Below are 21,202 nucleotides of genomic sequence, written 5' to 3' on the forward strand. Positions count from 1 at the left end.
TGTGTTTTGTATGCTAGATGCAATGTTTTTTGTCAATATCAAAAAAAAAAATGGTATGGGCCATGGATAATTGAGTCTGCTAAAGAAATAAATACCACATTTTCTTATTCCCTATAAAGCCATTTTTCACATTGTTTTCTAATATAAAGATAGTGCATATATGGGTTTTAGCACATAACATTACAGTGACCTGTAGCAGGAAAGATTAAATACATCACCTGTGTGTAGTGAAAGATGATGTCAGCTTGTATATCTTTTCCAGGGGTCACATTGAACCAGAGTTTTCTCATAAAGAACACAAGGTAGGGCACATTTACTGGTCCTCCTGCACATCAAACACACAGCACTTCCTTCAGACAGACACCAGGATGGTAATACATGGGCATTGTAGATTGCATTGATTGCATTAGCATATAACCACTCAACATGTACAGTATACTGTATATTCATGCTAAAACTTTAAAAAAAGAGTTATATGATTCCCAAGTTTTTCTGTTTCCCTTATCTAAGTCTTGTGTTATATATACCTATAGTGACCAAACTATTGGCACATTTCAGCTTTTGGAAAAAAAAGTGATAAATATAATTTGTTAGTATTGAATCTAGACTTGTGCAAACAAGTTGCTTCCTTCGGCCCAATTTAAAAAAAAATAATTGTGCGAAACACAATCTTAAATTGTATTTCAGTACGTTTTTGAAATTGACTTTCTGTATTTTGTTCTAAACACCAAGTTGTTTTAGTGTTTTTCTCTTATTGTAACTTTCTTCTAAACTCAGCAGTTCATTTCTTACCATCTTTGACTCTTTTCACTTTTCTGGTCCAATCGGTTATCTGTCTCAGGCTGTCAAAGAAGTATTCTGCTTCATTCAAACTGAGCACCTGAACACAGTAGAAAAAGTCTAGCATTAATGTAGGGCTTATCAGACACAAATTGCAGCCTACTTGAACAATGTTTCTAAACTTGATCAATTTAGAAAATTGTTTTTTTTTCATTGATCTACAAAAACACTTTACTTGATAGGCTAAGTGATTAACAGAAGTTCTTTGACATGATCTCGACAGAGAATAGAAAAGGGCTTTGTTGTACCTTGTCAGGGGTTTTCAAGAAAAGGCTGAATCCATCTGCTGATATCAGGTTCAGTTTTGCAGCAATATCATGACAGAGATCCCGGATCCTGGTGTGGGATCCAACCTCAAAGATCTAAAACAAAAACGGTATCAGTTTGGCTAGTTTGAGATGAATAGAAACATTACGCTTCAACAGCTGTGAGGGCATAAGCATCCTTACCTCCTCAGTGTCATTGGGGAAGTGCACTTTGTGAAAGATCTGAGTGCTCATCTGCTGAATAGCATCAATCTCTACTTGGTGAGGGGGAAGTTTCCTTGGCTCAGCCCTACAAAACAGAATCCATTCGGCTCACTTAGTTTATAAAACCACACTCTTTGTGACTAGTATATTACTGTAGTTACGTGAACTAACCAAAACCAGGGAAATGCTTCTTTACATAAAGGCCGTGGGAGTCTGAAACAAAGGTCTGGTCATATTGTTAAACTGACACTGTGGGACCGTTTAAGAAAACAGCTTGATGGGATTCTTGGATAATTCAGCTACTAAGCAACCAATCAGAAAAGTGGGATTGAACAGCCTTCTCTTGTTCTTGACAATTCCTACGTTCCTCTTTTCTCTGAAGTGCAGAACAGTCTAGACATGTCTAGACATACAATCTTTCCTTTACAAACACCCCTGTCCCCCTGCTTAAAGAGCTATACTATAGGAGGACATGTGAAATCAATGGTCTGAATGATCAAAATGGATTTTGTGTTGATTGTACACGTGCAGTTCTAAGAGAAAGACTGGATTGGGTAAAGACACGGGTTCCTCTTTACACTGAGGGAATCCCACCGTTGGTTTGGGATTTGTGCTCCTACTGCAGAAAGCTGCGTCTAGCAACTGTTTTAACATTAATCATGGCGGACATCTTCCTGGCAAGACCTGCATGTGGCAGCTGTGTGCAGTGGAGTGCCGATTACCAAACAACAGCAAGAAGTTTGCAATATTTGCTTTCGCAGCTGAGCACAGTTTCTTAAGAATGACTCATTGACTGCCCTCTGAGGGCCGAATGGGTAGCCACATGCAGGCCAGAGGGCACGGGAAAGTGTCTCGGCAAGAGAAACGAACACAACAGAGCACACGCCTTTACATGACCAAATACAACTTAAAACTTTTCCCTAATTCACTGAATAAATCAGAACACGTGTGGAAACAGGCCTTAAATTTCAAAGTTGAAGAGAACCGGTGGCGGGGTGGTAGTTGTGCAGTGTGGCACAAGTGTCTCCCTTACCTCAGGGTTGCCTGCATCCTCTGCAGGCAGTCTGCTGCCAGAGGTTCTCTACGGCGTGACTCCAGAAAGCGCTGGGCGTGCTTCAGCAGAGCCTGGCTGGGGGGGAAGAGACCACAGCACAACCACAGCAGCTGCCAGCCATTCTCTATACTGTACCTGGGAACAACAGTCACAGGACCGTTAGCAGTGCTGCATTTCTGTATTCTCAACAGATATGATAGATGTATGTTTTAGTTAATTAGTACTTTCTAATAAAGCTTTTAAAACGCTTGATGGTGTGAGGAACCGTTGATCTCAGGACATGATGCCACGTTGTAGTGAAGGTTTATGTGTTTCATGCTGAATGAAATAGGACCTGTCAAAATGAACTACAGCACAATTGCATTGTACCTAAAACGTGCTGTATCCAAAACTCGCTTGGAAAAAATAGTGCAACACTGCCACATAACTTTCCCCCTCTTTATTGAACTGCCTGTCCAAGAAGTGCAGATAAATTAACAATAGAAAAAAAACGTTTGGCTCAAGTGCACAACAGTTGCACTCTTCTTGACCTGTCTCCTTTTATGGAATTCACTTAAAAAGTATGAAGACTTATCCAGTGAAAAACAATAAGAAAACGATTTCCTAGAAGTACTGACAATCACAATAGCAGTTTAAGAGAAATGTCATTACATCTGTTTATATACATTTATATAAATAATATAGAACAACTCTGGAAATTAGGTTACAGCCTCAGATTCATTAAGGTCAACTTTAGTTCAGCTTTCCGAAGCTGTTCTGAAATAAGGCTGAAATAACCCTATAAGGTTGAAATAAACATACAACCACAGACATACATTCACACAGCCAAAATTAAAACAACTTGGTTGTGCCCCAAAAACATTAGTTATAACAATAATTCCTTACACTTATATAGCACTTTTCTGGACAGTCAACACTCAATACAAAGCGCTTCACAGGTAATGGGGACTCCCCTCCACCACCACCAATGTGCAGCATCCACCTGGATGATGTGACGGCAGCCAAAGTGCACACAGTACACTCAGATGGGGAGTATTAGGGGGCCATGACTGGAAAAGGCCAGGGGGAAAATATAGCCAGGACACCGGGGTGACACCCCTACCCTTTTTGAGAAATGCCCTGAGATTTTTATTGACCACAGAGAGTCTGGACCTCGGTTTTACAGCTCATCCAAAGGATTCCGGCTTTTTTACAGTATAGTGTCTGTAAATGTATATGTTTATGGCCCACACAGACTGCAGGGTGAGCGCACCCTACTGGTCCCACTAACACCTCTTCCAGCAGCACTGTTAGTTTTTCCCAGGAAGTCTCCTATCCAGGAACTGGCCAGGTTCATACCTGCAGAGATTCAGTGGGTCGCCAGGTGTAAGTTGTAGGATGATATGGCTGCTGACTTAGTGTTACGTAACATTTTCTTTGAAAGTCAGTCGTAAATTGTTGGGGATATATTGATTGAACATTAGACTTTTGTAGTTTTTAAAATATTCATCTTCGTCAGTTTAATAAAAGACTCGTCTTTTTAGCTAGCCGTAGTAGGCTAGCCATAACCCACCAGACACAGGTCACAGGGAGAGACTGCACATTTGATAGGATGCCAGTCCATTGATGGAAGCACAAACGCTTTTTGGGAAGTGAGGCGGAGGGATTACATTTAGAGATTTCAAATAACCTGAACAGCATGTCTCTGAATTGTGGGAGGAAACTGCAGGACCAGGAAAAAGCCCATTATGCTATAATCAGAAGAAGCACAACTCCACATAGACCCAATCTAAAATCAAATCTAAGCCTAAAGGCTGTGAGGGAGCCGAACTAATCGCCACACCTCAGACTGTTCTGCCACTCCTGGAACCCTCTGGCACCAGACACAAGCCCTAGCTTGTGTTGTTGTATTTTAAAGTCTGGGCTTTTGAAACAAAAATGATGAAAGCTTATGTGGTGACCAGAAATGTACCTATTGTGGTTGTCAGTCATCTGCTTCATGATCTGGCAGTAGACTTCATCTCTCAGACCCTCGTCCTGTGTTGGTGGGCCGAAGATCTGGTCTGTGAGCTCCAGAGGACTGCGGACTTGCTTAGTGGGGTAATCTCCCATGTACTTCATGATGGGTGGAAAACATGTTAAGGAAAAGAACAGTGCTTTTTGTGGATGGAAATGCTTCCTACGGGGAGACCTCAGAGGGAAGTGCAGAGTAAAGTTCAGGAGTTTCAGCTTCCTTTCTAAAATTAACAGCACCTCTTGGTAAAATGTCGGTGCTGCATTTTAGTTTTATACCTCATGACGTTTTCTTCAAGTGCCACACAATCCACTACCCAGGGTCTGCAACTCAACATACTAGGTGATATACAAAATGCAGTTCAACATGCAGGTCATTAGAAAAAGGTAGGTGCCTGACTCACTTGGTATTCAAAAAGTGGTTAATTCAGCTCAAATGAAACCGTTGTGCTGCCCTGCTTTAACTGAATTTTGTGTGTCCAAGGGAAAAGCTGTGAATACTGCTCTTGAGCCCCTGAACTGCACTTTCACTCAAGGAAAACTAGCCTGCTCTTATGCTAAAATAACTGTGAAATAAGCACGCACTCCTCCGTGAGAATTAAAAAACTCTATTCCTGAACACATTCGCAGCACTGTTCCTGTGCAGTGCTGTCTCTCTGATGTCTCGCAGGGCTAAGAGGATATCAATGAAGCACAGGCAGGCCTGGTGGCTGACCTCCCCTTTCCCGACCAGTCTCTTCAGCAGAGGCTGCTTGATGGGCTCCCGTGAGTTGGCCCACAGCCTCTCCCGCGCTCTGCTCTTGGTCATGACCGGGCGATTCATATTGTCCTTGTGGGGGTCCCTGGAGGGGCAAAAAGACCATAATGGGAAGAAGGATGGAATAGTGAAGTAAAGTACCTAGAGTGGAGATAAATATTCATAAAGTCGTTAAGTCAACTCAGGATTTCATCTACCCAATGAGGAGAGAACATAGTATAACAATATTTCTAATGTTGTAAAATATTCTCAAATTGCCTCTATTACTGGGTGCAGGTAAGAAACCACACAAAAATAATTGACTGTCGCCTGTGATGAGACCTGTGTAATGCATTTATTACACAGGTCCCGTGAAGTGTAAAGGAACATTTTGTATTTTTTTAGCTCCATTTGTAAACCAAGGAAAATCAAGAGTATTCTAACCCCCGCCGTCTTGCAAATGGTTAACTGTACAAAAACAAAAGAAAACTTCATATTTTTCACTTCTGCATAGCTATTCTTACGTAAGCCATGATTAAATGCGGAATGAGGGTCCACTTTGGCAGCCAGTCCAACCATGCAGAAAAAAATGCAAATGTTAAAATGTCTAATGTTAGAAGGACACACAACCCGGTATTTCTCAACCTTAGCAAATCATATCCCACCGTATAGCCCCACTGATGAAAGTGGCTACCTGAAGTAATCAAAGGAAAATTCTTTGAGGGAGACCAGAGCCACCCTGTGGTCATTAGTGGCTTCATCCTTTTGAGCAGTCTGAGCCACTGTCTTCCTCTGCTCTGGAGATAATGTCATCAGCGTCTGCAGACAGAGCCAATGAGAAACCCATCAGCAGTGGCTCTACGCCCCTCACTGACTCACCCATGAACACAGATTCATTTTCTATGTCTTTTTTAACACTTTCTAACAACTTCAAAAATTGAGTAGTAAAAAACAGAAGACTGAAAATAACCAATAGGTCAGTTTCAGACTGTATGCTAAATCTCAAAATACTGTATATTGTATATAAAACTATTCTAATTTTCAGTTAAGCTCTTAGAGCTTTTGTTTTAATTGTCTGATTTGTACCTATTCATGGTCTGTTATATAAGAGAATAATATGACAAAGTTAAATCTTCAAGATGTTGGCTGTTAGTTTTATCCAAATAATGTTTTATAAAAATCAGAGAAGACTAGACACAAAAATAAACTAGTGTTATTTTTATATTTTTATGTTTTTGGAACTATTACATGTTCTGATTACTAGAGGAGAAGTACAGTACCAGATGGCTGACAAGTGATGTATCTACTTATGTTCATCTTATTCAAACACAACATATGTTAAGTCCTACCAGAACTTCATTAGTGGGTTTGATGAGAGTGGGTAGGATACAAATGGCATCAGTAGAGACTGCTCCCATTTGGCCAGTTCGCTCGTTTTTACCCTTAACCCAGCCACGCTGAGGAGAATACTCATCGTCTTGGATCAGAACAATAAGTTCTCCTTTCTTAAAACTCAGAAAAGTGGCATCATCTGAAGAGAGAGAGAGACATATTTGAAGTCATTAATAAACCAGTCAAACCTTCATGCAGGTATTCATAACAGGAAACCCAAAACAGCATCGAAAATCTAGGTTACCAAAATGGAATAACACCTAAAATTATAAATATGCATGTCCTGTAATTTTACAGCCATTCCAGAACACACAGTATTTAGACACTTTAAATGGAATTGAATGCTTTATTATGAGTGCTTTGTATTAAAATGGAATCTTGCAATAGTTTTCCCTCGCACTGTATTAATGTAGCCTATAGAAGTGGTGATCAAAGATTGTTTTTGCATACAGATTACAGAATTATTTTATCACTTTTACCCCATGTCATTAGAAAAAGATCATTATGACCTGAAAAAGCACACATAAAAACAAACTACTGTGTTTCAAAAGCAAATCCCTTTCTTTTTACTCTAAATTTCCCTCACGATTCTCTGTTACAAACGACTGATTGATCAGCTCTAATGAAGAACAAGATGTCAGTTCATACAAGTGAAACCTGGTCGTCCCCAGGTTGTATGGAGACAAAAAAACGAAGAGAGCAAAATTTTTCTTCCCTATACATTTCCTTTTTTTCTTGGGTTTGCATTTTTTTATTTTATAGCAGGTGTAATATATTGTGACGTGCTTTGCAATGATTGCTTTTAAAAGTACTAGATAAAATAATGTTGTTATTACCCTGCTTACTGGCTTCCTGCAAAGCCACAGCATATTGTGACCGTTCCTTCAGTCCTTCAAGAAACATGACCAGCAAGTCTGCGATATTGGCAGCGTTGGGAGAATTGAGAACAAAATCACCCTTCAGCGTGGCCAGAGTGACTGTTTGTCCGTGTGTCTTTTCCGACCTGTGCAACAAAACACAGTCATTTCTCTGAGGAAACGTAAATGTGCATTCTGTCAACAGCTCATCTTACTTTACTTGCTCCATTACAAAACCCAGTCTTCAAGATGTCTTTCTGTGGTTCAGCCTGTACCTGTAAGTCGCTGCAGGCAGTTAGATGTTGCTATACCTGCTTGTGTTAACACCAACCACCTCTGGGTAAGACAGCACCAGGAGCACCCTCTCCTTTTCATCCACGAAAGATATGCCGGTCCAGTTAATGGCAACAATGAAGGTGTTTTTAGGTAAAGCAGGACCTTGCAAAGTGGGAAAATTAAGAGTTATAACACAATGCGCACAATGATATAGAGCATCTAAGAATTACTTTCCAGGTTTCTAGTGAGGCTGAAACAAAATGAAAAAATATAGTTTTCAAATTCTGGGAAAGCTCTGTTTAAAAGCCTACATACTGTACAACTAACTGAATGTGGTTCATAATTCATAATTAAAAACTCTATTATTCAATGTTATACTCTTTGTACCTCTTGGATTAAACATTGTAAAGTTACACCAAATTGCAAATTTGGAAAGATTAACTGTATTTCGATTTTTTTACATGCTACGTTTACTGGATGCAGAAAGACACAGATTTCCTTAAAGTTTTGGCTTCAAAGTTACCTGAAAACTTCACAACTTCAAAGAACCTGGAGAAAAATAAAGGCCATTTGTGGCGACCAAAATCGATGACTTCTGCTTTGACAGTGTCTGGATTAATCTTTGTCTTGATGTAAGGGCTCTGAAAGCAAAATAACAGAAATGAAAGCAGGTTACAAAATTTTTAATTGCAAACAAAAGTTGGGTTGGACACCAGAGGAGGCTAATTCCTTACCTTGGCATATGCATCACTGACCAGCTGTATCCACTTGGCTTCTGACTTGGCCTCCAGTAGAGAGTTGTTGATGCAGTCCTGAACCACTTTCTTAGCATTGTCCCCACCACTGTCTGACCCAAACTGCACATAAAAATGCTTTGCAGCAAGCTGGACCATGTCATCTTCCTGGGTGAAAGCAAAAAACTCTCCAAATGAAATCACCAATCACCAGATTCCTATTTCTTCTCCGTGACATACTGTACAACATATCTGAGATTGCTAGAATCAGATATCAACTATTCGTCCCTCTGCTCGGCAGGCCACACAATTTCAATTAGGTGCTCAGCAAATTCCAGAACCGTTAATTTGATAACCTTCTACTCAGCCCTTAGTTTATCTGTCAAAAGAGGCTGCATACCTCTAAAGCAAAATGAAAAGAGATAAGGGGAATAATGGCCTTGCCTTGTCACACTGGTACTCCCCAGATCTGATGCCACGGATCAGCTGCCTGTAGATGAGATCGGTGCTAGTGGAATCTATGCTGCAGTCGTGCCAGGGGGTGAAAATCTCCTTCCGGAAATATAGGCGCCACGGGGCATGCTGCTCCTGACCGCCCTGCCTCTTCACCTCCTGCTCGCACTGAGATATGGCATCCAGTACATGGTCCTTACCGCCGCCCAGTGACCACACCTGCATAAGCCAAACGCACATACTGTACACTGTCCTCAAGTCTTTCCGAGAGCACCTTTAACACCGCATCAAAGACCTCCAAGTGCAAATAAACTCCTTGCACTTAAGAAAATTCTACTTTGAACAGACCAAAATGCTACAACAATAAAAATGCTAGCTAATGGAAAGAATCTTTGGTTTAAAACGTAAAAGTAATCCTACAAAGAAGGTATTACCAGCTGAACCAACTAACTAGTTGTCATTTAGAAAGCTTCAGGATGAACTGAACCATCAAAAATTCAAAATACACGCTTTCTGTTGACTGAGTAAGAATCAATCATCAGCAGCCTTCCTGTTTTACAACTTCCTGTTTTACATTCCCAACAGTATCATTTCTGCTATGCTGTTATGAGTAGACATATAAGTGCTGGTGACCCAAGGGATCAAAAATATCAAAAAAGAATGTTACCTTCTCATAGATGGCAATGTAGACTGAGAATCCAAAGATGTCACTCAGCTTTATTTTCTGGGCAATGAACTTGCAGACCTCTTGAGCAGTAGATGCTGAATCCAGGGGTACACTCATCATTCGGCCATCCATCAAGGTCACAGACACCACTATTGGCTTTTTGGTCTTGGTTGCCTTTCAAAATAATGTATTTATTATAAGTTAAAAGAACTTCTGTCAATACCAAATACAGGTTATTCTTTAACGCAGTCTGAGCAGAGATATTTTAAGGTTACCCGGGTCTATTATGAGGTTGGAAGGAATTCAGCTAAAAAGCTCTGAACACAATGAGTTCAATTTTGGAGATTTTAAAACACACTAATTCTATATTTAAAAAACAGAATGCTGTTGTAATTTAAATAATCATACTTATCAGCTGTCATCGCATGACAGATGTATAATTTGTATTTTTTTTATTTTTGCTGTTTTGTGATATTTGTGTTGCATTTTGTCGATCAGTTTTGTGCACACACATACAGTATGTATTCTAAAAGCAACCCTTTGAAAATGAGATGATGCATCTCGAGGGGTTTTATCCTGTCAATAAACAAAATAAAAAAACATGTATGTTTTCTTGTTAAAGCTATGATAAATAAGTAACTAAAACTTATTTAAACCTACAACTTAAAAAAGGATAAATAAGTAACTAAAATCTGATAAAACCAAAATTAATAAAAAACAGAACTGCTCCTGTGATACCAACAAACCAGATTAAAACCAATCCAAGTCTCCAAGAAATCCAAGATAGTGAAGAGATATTTGTATGTTTATTTATTTGTGATTGTTAATGTACTTTTATATGCAAAAGGTCTTACACAGCTAAAGAAATAAATGATAATGCAAAAACTGTTGTGACCAAAAACGCTGAAATGATATTGATGCCTCTAATAAAGAAATATTTTGAAAAATGCTGTGTAGAATCCAGAATTCAAATAAATATGTCCCCACACAGAAACACCTTTCCCTTACCTGCAGCTCCATCCAGCTAGGTGGCTCACCACGCACTCCATTGGTCAGAGTACGACGTAGTCTCTCAACGCAGTAGGGTGCGTAGCCCGCAGGCCCAGAGCGAATGAAATTCAAGAGGTACTGTGGACAGACAGGAGAGAACGATGCACCAGGAGTCAACACCGACAAAGGGAAGCCTTTCCTCCAGCCGATTAATAGGAACATGGTGTATCGGGATTCTGGGAAAGTCATTCCAGCACTCTCCTTAGCTCACCTTACTGAGACGTTCAGAAGGAGGGAAGATTCCAAGACATAAGGAGAGCAGAATCCAGCCACGGAAGTAGCTGCTTTGATTCCCATTCTCCACAAGCTGCTTGCAGATCTGACAGTAGATCTCATCCCTGGGAGACAAAAATCCAATAGCTCCAAGCATACGAATTACACAGTATATCTTATTCCAAAAAACGTCAGCCATTTCTGCCAGCAATTGCTCCCATCTCATTCCAAAAAACAGCAACCAGGGAATACGTCTGGACAATACTGCTCATTATTGATTCCTCACATCTTTATAAATTCCATTTCCTCTTCTTAGATCCCTAAGTGTGTCTATTATTTGCAGAACGCCCTTAAACAAACTACCAGCATTTACCATACTTTCAGAACACATCTTAATTTTTCTACAACAGCAGTGTACCTGTGTTTTTATTACAATAAAGCACATCAATATTTCCAAACAATAATATCTTTTTGGTTAACTATAGTTATGTTAAGGAGGTATAAGCAGCGACTTGCATCAGCATGTGAGTTAATTCTAATAATATAATTTTATTTTAGGGTGGCACATTGGTTAGCACTGCTGCCTTGCAGAGCTGAGATCAGTTCTGGAGCTGGGGTGTGATATGTGTTTGTATGTACTGCCCGTTGTTTGCATGGGTTTTGACCTGGTGCTCTGGATTCGTACCACAGTCCAAAGACATGCTGGCTTCTGGGAAAACTGGCCCTTATACGAGTGTGTGTGCGTCTGTTTTTGTGTGCCTTGCAATAGACTGATGTCCCATCCAGCGTGTATCCTTCCTTGGGCCAAGAGTTTCCTGTGAAAGGCTCCTTGCTATTGTGACCCTGAATTGGATAAGCGTTTTTTTTATCCCGGGGATGCGATATTATATTTTATAACATTATATATGTTATAAAAACCTATCCTTTTTCCTATAAGCATTTAAATGTACATATGTACACCTATATTACTTTTACTGTTCCTGTTCAGTACCTGATGTTTCGTCTGACAATGCCATTGCCTACAATGAAATGCAACTTTTCCAGGGCAGTCATTGGTCGATCCAAAGTAGGTCCTTCTCCCACCAGCACATCATCCTCTTCCTTCAGAGGCTGCAGCACTGGCTGAAAGTAAGCAGGAAATGTCACTGTCGCATAAATGCTCAGCTCTTCCTTTTCACTGAAACATGAATGTAGTGTAGTGAAAAATGAAAATGAAAAACAATGAGGTCATAAGGGTAGATCCAGCAACTAAGTGCTAATAAAATATAATATAGCTAAATAAAAAAATAGCAGCTCTGAAGAATAATGAATGCTTTCTTTGGAATATCTTCATCAAATCTGTGAGTAAAAACGTTTTTCTCACCTCCTCCTGCACTACAGACTGCCTTTTGTTCCGAGTCCCGCCTGAGGACTTTGCAGCTTTTTTGTTTCTTCGCAGAAGTTTCTAGAAAGCAAATTGGATTTTTATATTGATGTTAATTGTAAAATTCAGGTACTGGGCGTACCTTTCCATTAAGCAGTTTGTCCCTCAATGTGGTGTGGTGAAGAAAAAAAAACAATTGTCCACAAACTTGAAAGTAGATTTTCTTGTCGAAAGCCGCCATAATGGACTTAAAAATGCATCAAGTGGAATAATTTTTAACAAGATGAGAGTATGGGGTAAAAAATGATGGATCTGAGGCAACTAAGACTGGGTAGCTGTTCTTTATTAACAGTTATTAACTGTTAGGAACAAGATGCAACACTGTGCACCTACAGTACAGTAGTCCAGGGAAGATACCTGATCTAGCCCAACCAGATGGCTGAGACGTCGCCCTTGCCGTGGCCCCAGTTTCTCCTGAATAGACCTTTCTCCCAGACTGCCAAGACCCTTGTTCTCAGGAGCCCGCTGTCTGGGTTCAGGAATATCGCCCATGAAGCGAAGGATGATCCACCACACAGTGAGAGAAGCCTGGAGACACCAAGGGCAGGTCAGGGAGCAGATCACTTATTACCGGAGACACCACATGAACAGAAGTCAGTGGCATTTACTACCACAAACAAAACGCTGGCATCTCCGAAAAAAGATGACCTAAAAGTTTGTTTAAAAAGACTGAGAAATTACTGTACCATTCACAAACAGTTTAGTGACACACAAAAAGAGATGTTTCAAACAATGGAACTACAGTATGAAAGAGAACGTCAAACAGTATGTTATGACTGCAATAGGTACATAAATATCCCACATCCCACAAATCAAACCCTCTGTGAAAGGTGAATGACATACGGTGCAAACACAAACTCAACCAGTACCAGGGAATCTCCTTCATCTTCATGGAAGAGGAGGGGTTGGCGGAGTCTTTTGCGGATGTAGGTGTGTGTTGCAGCTCCTTGGAAATACATGGATGCAAATTTGGAGAAGGAGTACTCATCGATGTCATCGTACTCTTCCTGCGGAGTCTCCGCCATCGGTACCTCATCCAAGTCCACCTCTTCCAGGTCTGCCTTCCTCCCCTCGAGGTCCTGAGGGGTGAAAAACCCAAATAATGAATTTTCAATGAAATGTCAGATTTCGTGTCGATAACTACGAGAAGACAGGCTTAGTAATCTGTATCGTTTACTTTGGTTTTGGCTAGTGGGTCATAACCTTAAACAATTTACTGAGAACTCAGTATTTTTTTTTAACTGTTTTTGTTTTTAAAAAATGGGATTGATTCTGACCGCAAAGCCAGCAGGCGCTTGTCCTTCCTGCCCTCCAACCATTGTAGGCAGGAAACCAAAAATATTGTCCACCATCTCCTGTTCGCTGATGGATTCCGACTTGTAGCTGGCCTCGCACTTCCTGCTGAGGACCTCTTCACGCTGGCGCCGCCTCTCCATTTCCTGGGTGAGCCGCTCCTGGGCAGAGAGGTGTGCCTGTGGACAGAAAGGCCCATGTCCAGTCTGAGGAGGCCTACAACACAATTCTGAAGAATACTCACTCCCGCCAGACAAAAGGGGGAAACAGGGATAGGGAAGGAATATGCAGGACCTCGGCAGAAACGTCGCATCTTGTGACACGTGTTTTGGTGAAAAACTACTTATTGAATTATTTGGACGGGCAATGAGAAAATGAACAAGTGGCCAGTTCTCAAGGTGGAACTCACCTCTTCCTTCATCCTAGTGACGGACCTCCTGGCCAGCATCCCTCGAGCATGAGCCTGAAGCACTACCACCGCCTCTCTCTTACGACGGCAATCCTTCCGCAGCAGGTAACCGCGGCAATGCGCTTGCAGCAGGACCGCAGCCTCCCGCATCTGCTGGTAGCGGTGGGAGAGCTGCCTACTCCGGCACTGAGCCTGCAGGCGAGCAAAACCCAGCTGGACCTGGGGAACAAAGAGGCACATCCAGGGTCACTGTACACGCCAGCCAACCTGCTCTTAATTTGTTAATGAAATAATGTGTTAATGAAATACAAATGATTAATTCTAGGAGCATCTGAATTTTACTTTTATTTACAATTTCTCCTTTCAGCCCACCCAAAAAAAAAAATGTACAACTGGGGGGAAAAAAACACTGCATCTGTCTGTAACATGTGGAATCTATTGTGACAGTCTTGTCACAAAACCTGATTCCTGATGTCATGATACCAGCTCTCTTGCGTTGTTGCACTCTGTTTCTTACCACTCTGTACTGCTTCCTGCACTTGTGTCCTCGCCAGGTTTTCTGAATAACCACGGCTGCCTTCTTCTGTTTTACAAAGCGTTTCCTGTGGGGCAGTGAATAACAACGTCACTGCTCTTGTTCTGAATTTAGCCCATTGTCGGGCCTCAGAGCATAAATATAAATGGCATGATAGTCCAATACAGAGATCAATGAATAATGGAAAAAATCAATTATATCTTTAAGCAGAAAGATGTAAAAGGGTGCTGTATGAAATTACAAGACACAAAACTGTAGAAATCGTAAACACTTCATACAAAAAAAACTGTCTCCAGAGTCTGATCATCTTCCATACCTATACTTGTAGCCTCGAAGGACTCTCTGAATGATTGTAGCTTTTTCATGAAGGGCCCTGTCTCGTTCCAGCTCCAGCATTGTGTCATGGTAATCCTAGAGGGCCAGACAAACAGACAACAAAAAAAAAGCCATATAACTATTTTGAAGTATTACATTAGTCCAGACTCAAATGGTTCAGGCATAATCCAGTGCAGTGTGTTTTAAACCCAGAAACAAGACATAGAAAAGTTCTTAAACCTTTCTTTTGAAAACACATTTTTGTATTTGCTCATTTTTGAGACTTAAATATATGTATGATTTTTTTTAGTTGCACATAGCCTCAAGTTAATGCCTACAGCTCTGTGTTTTATGTCCGTGGTTTTATGTATTTGACGTGGTCCTTGGGAAATGGAATTGGAAGGCGGACATGTGTCACCTCTACATTACCTTGAGAAAGATCTTAGTTTTTCCAATTTTCCAGTCCCCTTCTGCGCTGATGACAGATTCGCAGATGGAGCCGCAGCATGTCTCAGGGGTTTCCTAGTCAGGGGAAAGACAAAGCCTTTAAAAGTGAGTTGACGTTAAGGGGGGAGCAAAAGAAAATACATTTTGCTTTGCAGTACATAATGAACTGACAAACTGGCAAAAAAGAAAAGTGCTGATACATTTTGAGAAGTGTGTTAGGTTGTTTTTCTGCAGCAATGCAAGCAATACTGAGGATATGGAAATCATTCTGAAAGAGAGAAAAATAATCTATAAATATAAGGGACAGAATTAAAACTTGTCAGAGACTCTGCATGCTCTTTAAGATTCCAAAGAACATGCATCAGTGCACCTGTTTCATGTAGGTTACATTACTCTACAAACCCTAGCAACATTGAAGGTAAGTACTCAGCTAAGCAGCTTGAATGATGTGAATTAAAATTCAGATGATGGGAAGATTGGCAGCAGTGGCGCAGTGATTACCTTTGGCACTACATAGGGGTAGGTTATTAGACTTCTGGGATAATTGGTCCTGGTGTGAGTGTGTTCATATTTATATCTGTGCTCTGAATAGATGCCAGATCCCCCACAACACTGAATTGGATAAAGTAGTTAGAAATTGAATGGATGGAGGGTGGGAAGATCAAGCTATGAATGCACCTGGGAGGTAATTTACTAATGAGTATAGATGCATAGAGTTGCACATCACCATAGCCTAGTTATCTGTAGGAAGTCCCATGCTCTAGATAGATAGAAAGCATTCCTCACCTTTTTCGGATCACAGACAGACGTTTTCAGAAGTACACGGTACCTCTCCAGAAACTCATCAAATGCGTAACGGATGGGATATCCCGATTTTCGGATTCGAATGGTTTCCATCATCCCAGAATATCGTAGCTGACGCATACATAGATCCCGATCAAAAAGCTGAAAAGGGTGATGAAAGAAAGTAAGACGGATAGGCAGAAGAAAGTGCCTTCAAATTCTTGGGATTATTGCAAAAACAAAAGAGACAAGTAATTTTGGGGGGTTATTTTTTTGCAGTCATACATACTGTACATTGCCACATTCGTACCTTTTTAACAGGCTTAAAGGTTAGTAATTACCATGGGTTTCTTGTAGTCATTGGGCTTGATACACCGGATGAAGAAAGGCTGGCAGGCAGTGAGAGTCTTCATCAGGGAGTCAAGCGACTGGCGAAACTGGCCGCTGAGTGTGGGCACCTGCTTTCTGGCATCTGTGGCCTGACGAGGAAACACAAATAGTCTGTGTCCAGAGGCTGTTCACTTTTCTCTTTCACCTCACTTCTGCAGTCGGTTCTTCTGAGTCATCATATTCAAGGTGAGGGGTAGTGGATGATGCACCAATATGTCAGAGAAGAGATTTGCGCAGGGATGTGCCTGGCAATGTTATGTGACGCTGGTGTTTTACTGAAAGACCTGGAGCTCCGCCGGGAAACTGAGTTTGGAACTAGACCTCCAAAATCTAGGTGATCATTTGGAAAACAGTTAAGAAGGGCAATATAGACAGCAAAGAAAATTAATTAATCTTTCCACACAAAACCCTAATTGACAAATATTGTATTGAGCAAAGTGGATTGCTCCTGAGAGTTTTATTCTATTGAAAGAGGTAGATATGATGTAACAAGACATAATCCCTACCTCCTCATTAGTCAGTAATGTTAGTAATTAGTACCTCCTCATTAGTTAAATTAATTATAGACAAAATTCCCAAAACAGATTTGAGCAATCCACCATTGTTTTGTAGTATCTACAAGCAACTAACCTTAACGGAGTTTTTAGGCTTGATTATCATTTTGGGATTGACAGTCTTTACAGTATCGGAAATAAGATCAGCTTCAAAGATAGTTTTCAAGAGTTTGTTGGAGGATGTCTTCACCAGGTGGATGGAGTCAGAACTTAGCGCATCTCGGTTCTTCTCCAGAAAACCTGAGATAGGTGAAAACAGAACACATGCCATGAAGAAAAGCAGACAAGGGCACTGTCCGACTTTCATATTTTACTGCAATCGATCACAAAGCAAGGAAATATAAAACCAAAAGTCCACAAAAATACTACTTATCTGTAGAGAGATGAAAAAATAATTTTGAATATTTTGTAAGCAAATCTATTCTTTCACAAGACTGGTTTTCTGGGGGTAATGATTTCCCATCCCCTGTCCCCATTCCCTGATGTAGATATAACTGTTAAAGGAAAGATAGTTTTATGTCCTCTATGCGGATCAAAAATTTCAAAGAAGAAATCCAGCTCAACCATTTTCAAAAAGTCAGTGTTATCTGTATGGCATTTAGTGTGTATGCATTAAATTAAATTACCATCTTAAATTAAGACATGAATAGAAAATAAAATGCTTTAGAAAAGTAATAGGAATTCCTAATTACTGGAGTTAATCAAACATCAGGGCTCCACCTAAGACATAAAGGCCCTAATTCTCTCTCTTGCACTGAATACCTTTTGCATTGTAGTAGACAGCCCCAGCAAAATGCTGGATCCCAAATTGCATATCATGCTTGCTCTTGGGGGGCAGATAGATGTTGCTTTTGCCATGTATTGAGTTTATCTTGTTAAGCATGGTGGTGTCAGTAGCCTAGAAAAAGCAAAAACACACAATGCATTAAGGTGTAGGGGTGTTACACCAGCATCCTGGCCAAATTTCCCATTGGCCTTTACCAAACGTGGCCTCCTAACATCCTGAATCACACATTATGAATTGGCTGCATCACTCTGTTCTCCTCCCCAGCGATGGCTGATGTGTGGGGAGCATACTGGTGCACTATGGCTGCCGTGGTGGTGGAGGGGAGTCCCCATTAACTGTAAAGCGCTTTGAGTGGAGTGTCCAGAAAAACACTATATAAGTGTAAGGAATTATTAGAAGAAAATCATGGCAGTTCACAAGCAGGGAAATATATTTTCATTTCTCTTCTTATTCACTATACTTTGGACATCTCGCCAGCTATATCAAAGATATAGTGAACTGCAATTACATCCCTCTACATTGGTATGTGTCTTAGTTTTCAGAGATTACGTAAGAAGGCAATTTACAAGGCTGTATCCATACAGGTACTGTATACGTAACTTGCTAAACCTTGGCATTATCATAACACCAAATTAAAGAGGTACAGTATGCATGGCAATAAGAACAGTGCTACATAGGGAGAGTTACCTTTGGGAAGTGGCTCTCTTCTTCAATGAGTGCAAGGATATTAAGGGACTTGCTGGCCAGAACGTCCAGTGTGTGCTGGTTGTCATTAAAGTCAATGTGCAGCCAGCCAATGTTCTCCTGAGCATACTCATCCTGCTCGAGCTTAAACACGTGCTTCACAAAGAACTGCTGCAGCTGCTCGTTGGCAAAGTTTATGCATAGCTGCTCAAAGCTGAAAGAAAGAAACCAGCAATAAGAGGACAACTGCCCGGTTCACGTTTCATCGAGTTCATCATGTTCTTTCATCTATCATGTCTATGACGGAAGCGAATCCTTTCGAAGTCAGGAGTATGCACCTGTTATTGTTGAAGTTCTCAAACCCGAAGATATCCAGGAGGCCAATAGATCGGCGGACACGACTGGGGTCAGGAGGAGGGGCCGTGTAAACGGCAGAGTTAATCTTATTCACAATCCACACAAACAGTCTGCTGTAGATTGCCTAAAAAGAACAACAATAATAAGCCAGAAAGACCCCTTTATGAAAATTAACAATGGAATTAGTAATTATTTTAATAAACAGTAATTATTCTCCATTGCTTTACCATGCGTATGTGATGCATTTACCTTCCATTGCCATGGTATATTACAATTATCATCATGTTTACCATACTTCTACTACATTTGTAGTAAATGTATTTTATTGCTATTTACATCACCAAACTTCAAGAAGGGCTTTTATTTCAGTACTGTTATTGCTACTTAATATCTTATTTCACTTTTAGTCTAAAAAGATGGACCACGGTCTTTAGCGATGATTTTTTTGTCTGTCAGCAATATTTTTTTTAAAAAACATCTTTTTTCAAACATTAAAGAACACAGTTCTTTAAATGGCTTTTTTTAACACTTTTCAAAAATGGAACTAGAGAAGTCAGATTTCCACAGCTTTGTCTAATTTGGGCATTGATGCTGTTATGAGTGAACTTTAATCTGGTTTACAATCAGTTAGCATGTCCTAATACCTTGACAAAAGCATCCCTCCCATCCACAGCCTGTTCACAGCTGAGGGGTTTAGAGACACTTTCTCTGTTGGTCATGAAGGAGCGGTTTGTCAGGCTGACTTCCAGCACTTTTGGATTAACCTGTTGAAAAAGAGGTACTATTCTTAGAAACAACCATAGTATTTTTCTTTAACAAAATGATTATACCAATCACTATATTCCCCTGTTTTCTAAATGGAAATCTAATAACTTGATTCTATAAACTTTTTTTAAATCAGTGTGAATATAATCAGTTTGGGCTGTTTTGTAAATGTGACTGGAGTCACCTCTTTCTTTCTCTACACAGTCAAGTCTTCATACAAAGATAACTACATTCAACACAAACCAATGACAGTGATGCTCTGCTAATTGTGACTGAATGATCTGAATGAAAATTTGTCCATTTAATTCAATCAGCAACCATCACAATGCTCTTCATTAATTCACCTTAGTGATTTTAACTGCGTGAGCATTTACTATTATCCAGTAATGCTTTTTCCCCAGTGTTGTGGAAACATGGGAAATAGGACATCCTGAAAATAGGACACAAGGTAGAACTATACCCTGGATGAGACAATCCACAAATACTCACGAACAAACCAAAGACACAACTTAAAATATTTTTAGCAGGTGGCATGAAACCAAATTAGAATATGCAAACTCCATACGAAATTCACCCCAGCTTGGATTCAAACCCAAGACATCAGTGCTAATTGCTGCCCACTACTGCGATGACCATGTTGACGACTATGTACACATCAAACAGGCACAATAAGAAATTTGGTCAAGGAGATAAAAATGTAAAACTATACCTCAAGAAGCTTGGCTGCTGTGGTAAAATGAAGGGATGCTTGAACATCACAGCTCTCCATGTTATTATAGACAGCAGCTAAAAAAAACAACGAACTTTGAAACCAATTTGGCGAGAAAATATATAATGAAACCCAAAGAACAGGAAATAAAATGTCATTTTTACATTAAGTACAGTAGTGTTTTTTGCATCTCCTATTGGGGGAGAGAGAATGTTATGCAGACACTAAAGTTTTACCTTCAAAATCCAGGTTTCCCAGATGCAGCAAAGCAGCAAGCAGTTTTGTGATTTCCCAGAAGTTATTATCTGTGAAGGTCAGGATCTTCATGGCTGAACGAATGTGGGCATACTCTTTGATGTCATCCCGGCCCTCACAGCTTGTGCAGTTTCCCTGTTTGAATTTAATATAGATCATGTTTGGAGATACCAGATATTTTGGAATGTATAACATTACCTGAAGCAAAAAAGGGTGTTTTATTGTTTTGTGATAAAGGGCCAGTTTTTCATATATAGATAAAGTATCAGCAGGATTTTACCAGATTGTCTGTTAGTGATGAAATACACGCAAGTGAGTGATTTTAATATTTTAAAATAAATGCATGTATAAATGTACAGTACATAATGAGACAATTTTCTCTTTTAAAAGGAATTGTTCCAAGCTTTTTCAAATGATAAATCTTAAATCACTTGTATGAAGGATGTTGGAATTACCACTGTCAGGTAGCTGTACTCAGATGCATTTCCTAGAGAAAGTAGTTTTTTCTGCTCTGCGGTCATACCCATCAGCATGCAATAAAAGATGTGATAGTTTCTTTCCTCCGGAGCCTGGTCAAATGACAATAAAAATGAAAAAAGATGTTTTTCTACCACAAATGCAACAAAAGGACACAATATGGATCTTCAGATGTTTTAGAACTGGTTATTATTTACCTATCAAGGCCTAAGCTCTGTTTATACTTACAGTACTTAGTCTACTTACTTTTCATACCTTTATGAGAGTCTCAGTTTTCAAATCTTC

The 21,202-nt window shown here is 40.1% G+C and overlaps 1 protein-coding gene across 1 annotated transcript in view; it reads right to left on the reverse strand.

Annotated features, from left to right (window-relative positions):
- Positions 1 to 21,202, reverse strand: part of myo7ba (myosin VIIBa) — a 32,686-nt gene that overhangs the window by 3,378 nt on the left and 8,106 nt on the right. Inside the window, exons 8-43 of the mRNA XM_088616646.1 lie at positions 20,896 to 21,009; positions 20,422 to 20,575; positions 20,186 to 20,262; positions 19,356 to 19,475; positions 18,693 to 18,835; positions 18,358 to 18,568; positions 17,646 to 17,781; positions 16,960 to 17,123; positions 16,281 to 16,418; positions 15,943 to 16,101; positions 15,139 to 15,231; positions 14,711 to 14,805; positions 14,377 to 14,461; positions 13,860 to 14,078; positions 13,435 to 13,629; positions 13,027 to 13,236; positions 12,515 to 12,685; positions 12,098 to 12,178; positions 11,726 to 11,856; positions 10,733 to 10,859; positions 10,480 to 10,599; positions 9,472 to 9,645; positions 8,796 to 9,023; positions 8,352 to 8,519; positions 8,141 to 8,258; positions 7,653 to 7,779; positions 7,321 to 7,487; positions 6,442 to 6,623; positions 5,787 to 5,911; positions 5,041 to 5,198; positions 4,316 to 4,469; positions 2,344 to 2,499; positions 1,290 to 1,395; positions 1,089 to 1,202; positions 793 to 880; positions 219 to 325 (exon numbers count right to left, since the gene is read on the reverse strand). Coding sequence (XP_088472772.1) covers positions 219 to 325; positions 793 to 880; positions 1,089 to 1,202; positions 1,290 to 1,395; positions 2,344 to 2,499; positions 4,316 to 4,469; positions 5,041 to 5,198; positions 5,787 to 5,911; positions 6,442 to 6,623; positions 7,321 to 7,487; positions 7,653 to 7,779; positions 8,141 to 8,258; positions 8,352 to 8,519; positions 8,796 to 9,023; positions 9,472 to 9,645; positions 10,480 to 10,599; positions 10,733 to 10,859; positions 11,726 to 11,856; positions 12,098 to 12,178; positions 12,515 to 12,685; positions 13,027 to 13,236; positions 13,435 to 13,629; positions 13,860 to 14,078; positions 14,377 to 14,461; positions 14,711 to 14,805; positions 15,139 to 15,231; positions 15,943 to 16,101; positions 16,281 to 16,418; positions 16,960 to 17,123; positions 17,646 to 17,781; positions 18,358 to 18,568; positions 18,693 to 18,835; positions 19,356 to 19,475; positions 20,186 to 20,262; positions 20,422 to 20,575; positions 20,896 to 21,009 — 5,115 coding nt within the window. The remainder of the gene's footprint in view (positions 1 to 218; positions 326 to 792; positions 881 to 1,088; positions 1,203 to 1,289; positions 1,396 to 2,343; positions 2,500 to 4,315; positions 4,470 to 5,040; positions 5,199 to 5,786; positions 5,912 to 6,441; positions 6,624 to 7,320; positions 7,488 to 7,652; positions 7,780 to 8,140; positions 8,259 to 8,351; positions 8,520 to 8,795; positions 9,024 to 9,471; positions 9,646 to 10,479; positions 10,600 to 10,732; positions 10,860 to 11,725; positions 11,857 to 12,097; positions 12,179 to 12,514; positions 12,686 to 13,026; positions 13,237 to 13,434; positions 13,630 to 13,859; positions 14,079 to 14,376; positions 14,462 to 14,710; positions 14,806 to 15,138; positions 15,232 to 15,942; positions 16,102 to 16,280; positions 16,419 to 16,959; positions 17,124 to 17,645; positions 17,782 to 18,357; positions 18,569 to 18,692; positions 18,836 to 19,355; positions 19,476 to 20,185; positions 20,263 to 20,421; positions 20,576 to 20,895; positions 21,010 to 21,202) is intronic.

Source organism: Lepisosteus platostomus, chromosome 2 (assembly GCF_059453375.1).
Source record: "Lepisosteus platostomus isolate fLepPlt1 chromosome 2, fLepPlt1.hap1, whole genome shotgun sequence".
NCBI classification, from domain to species: Eukaryota; Metazoa; Chordata; class Actinopteri; order Semionotiformes; family Lepisosteidae; genus Lepisosteus; species Lepisosteus platostomus.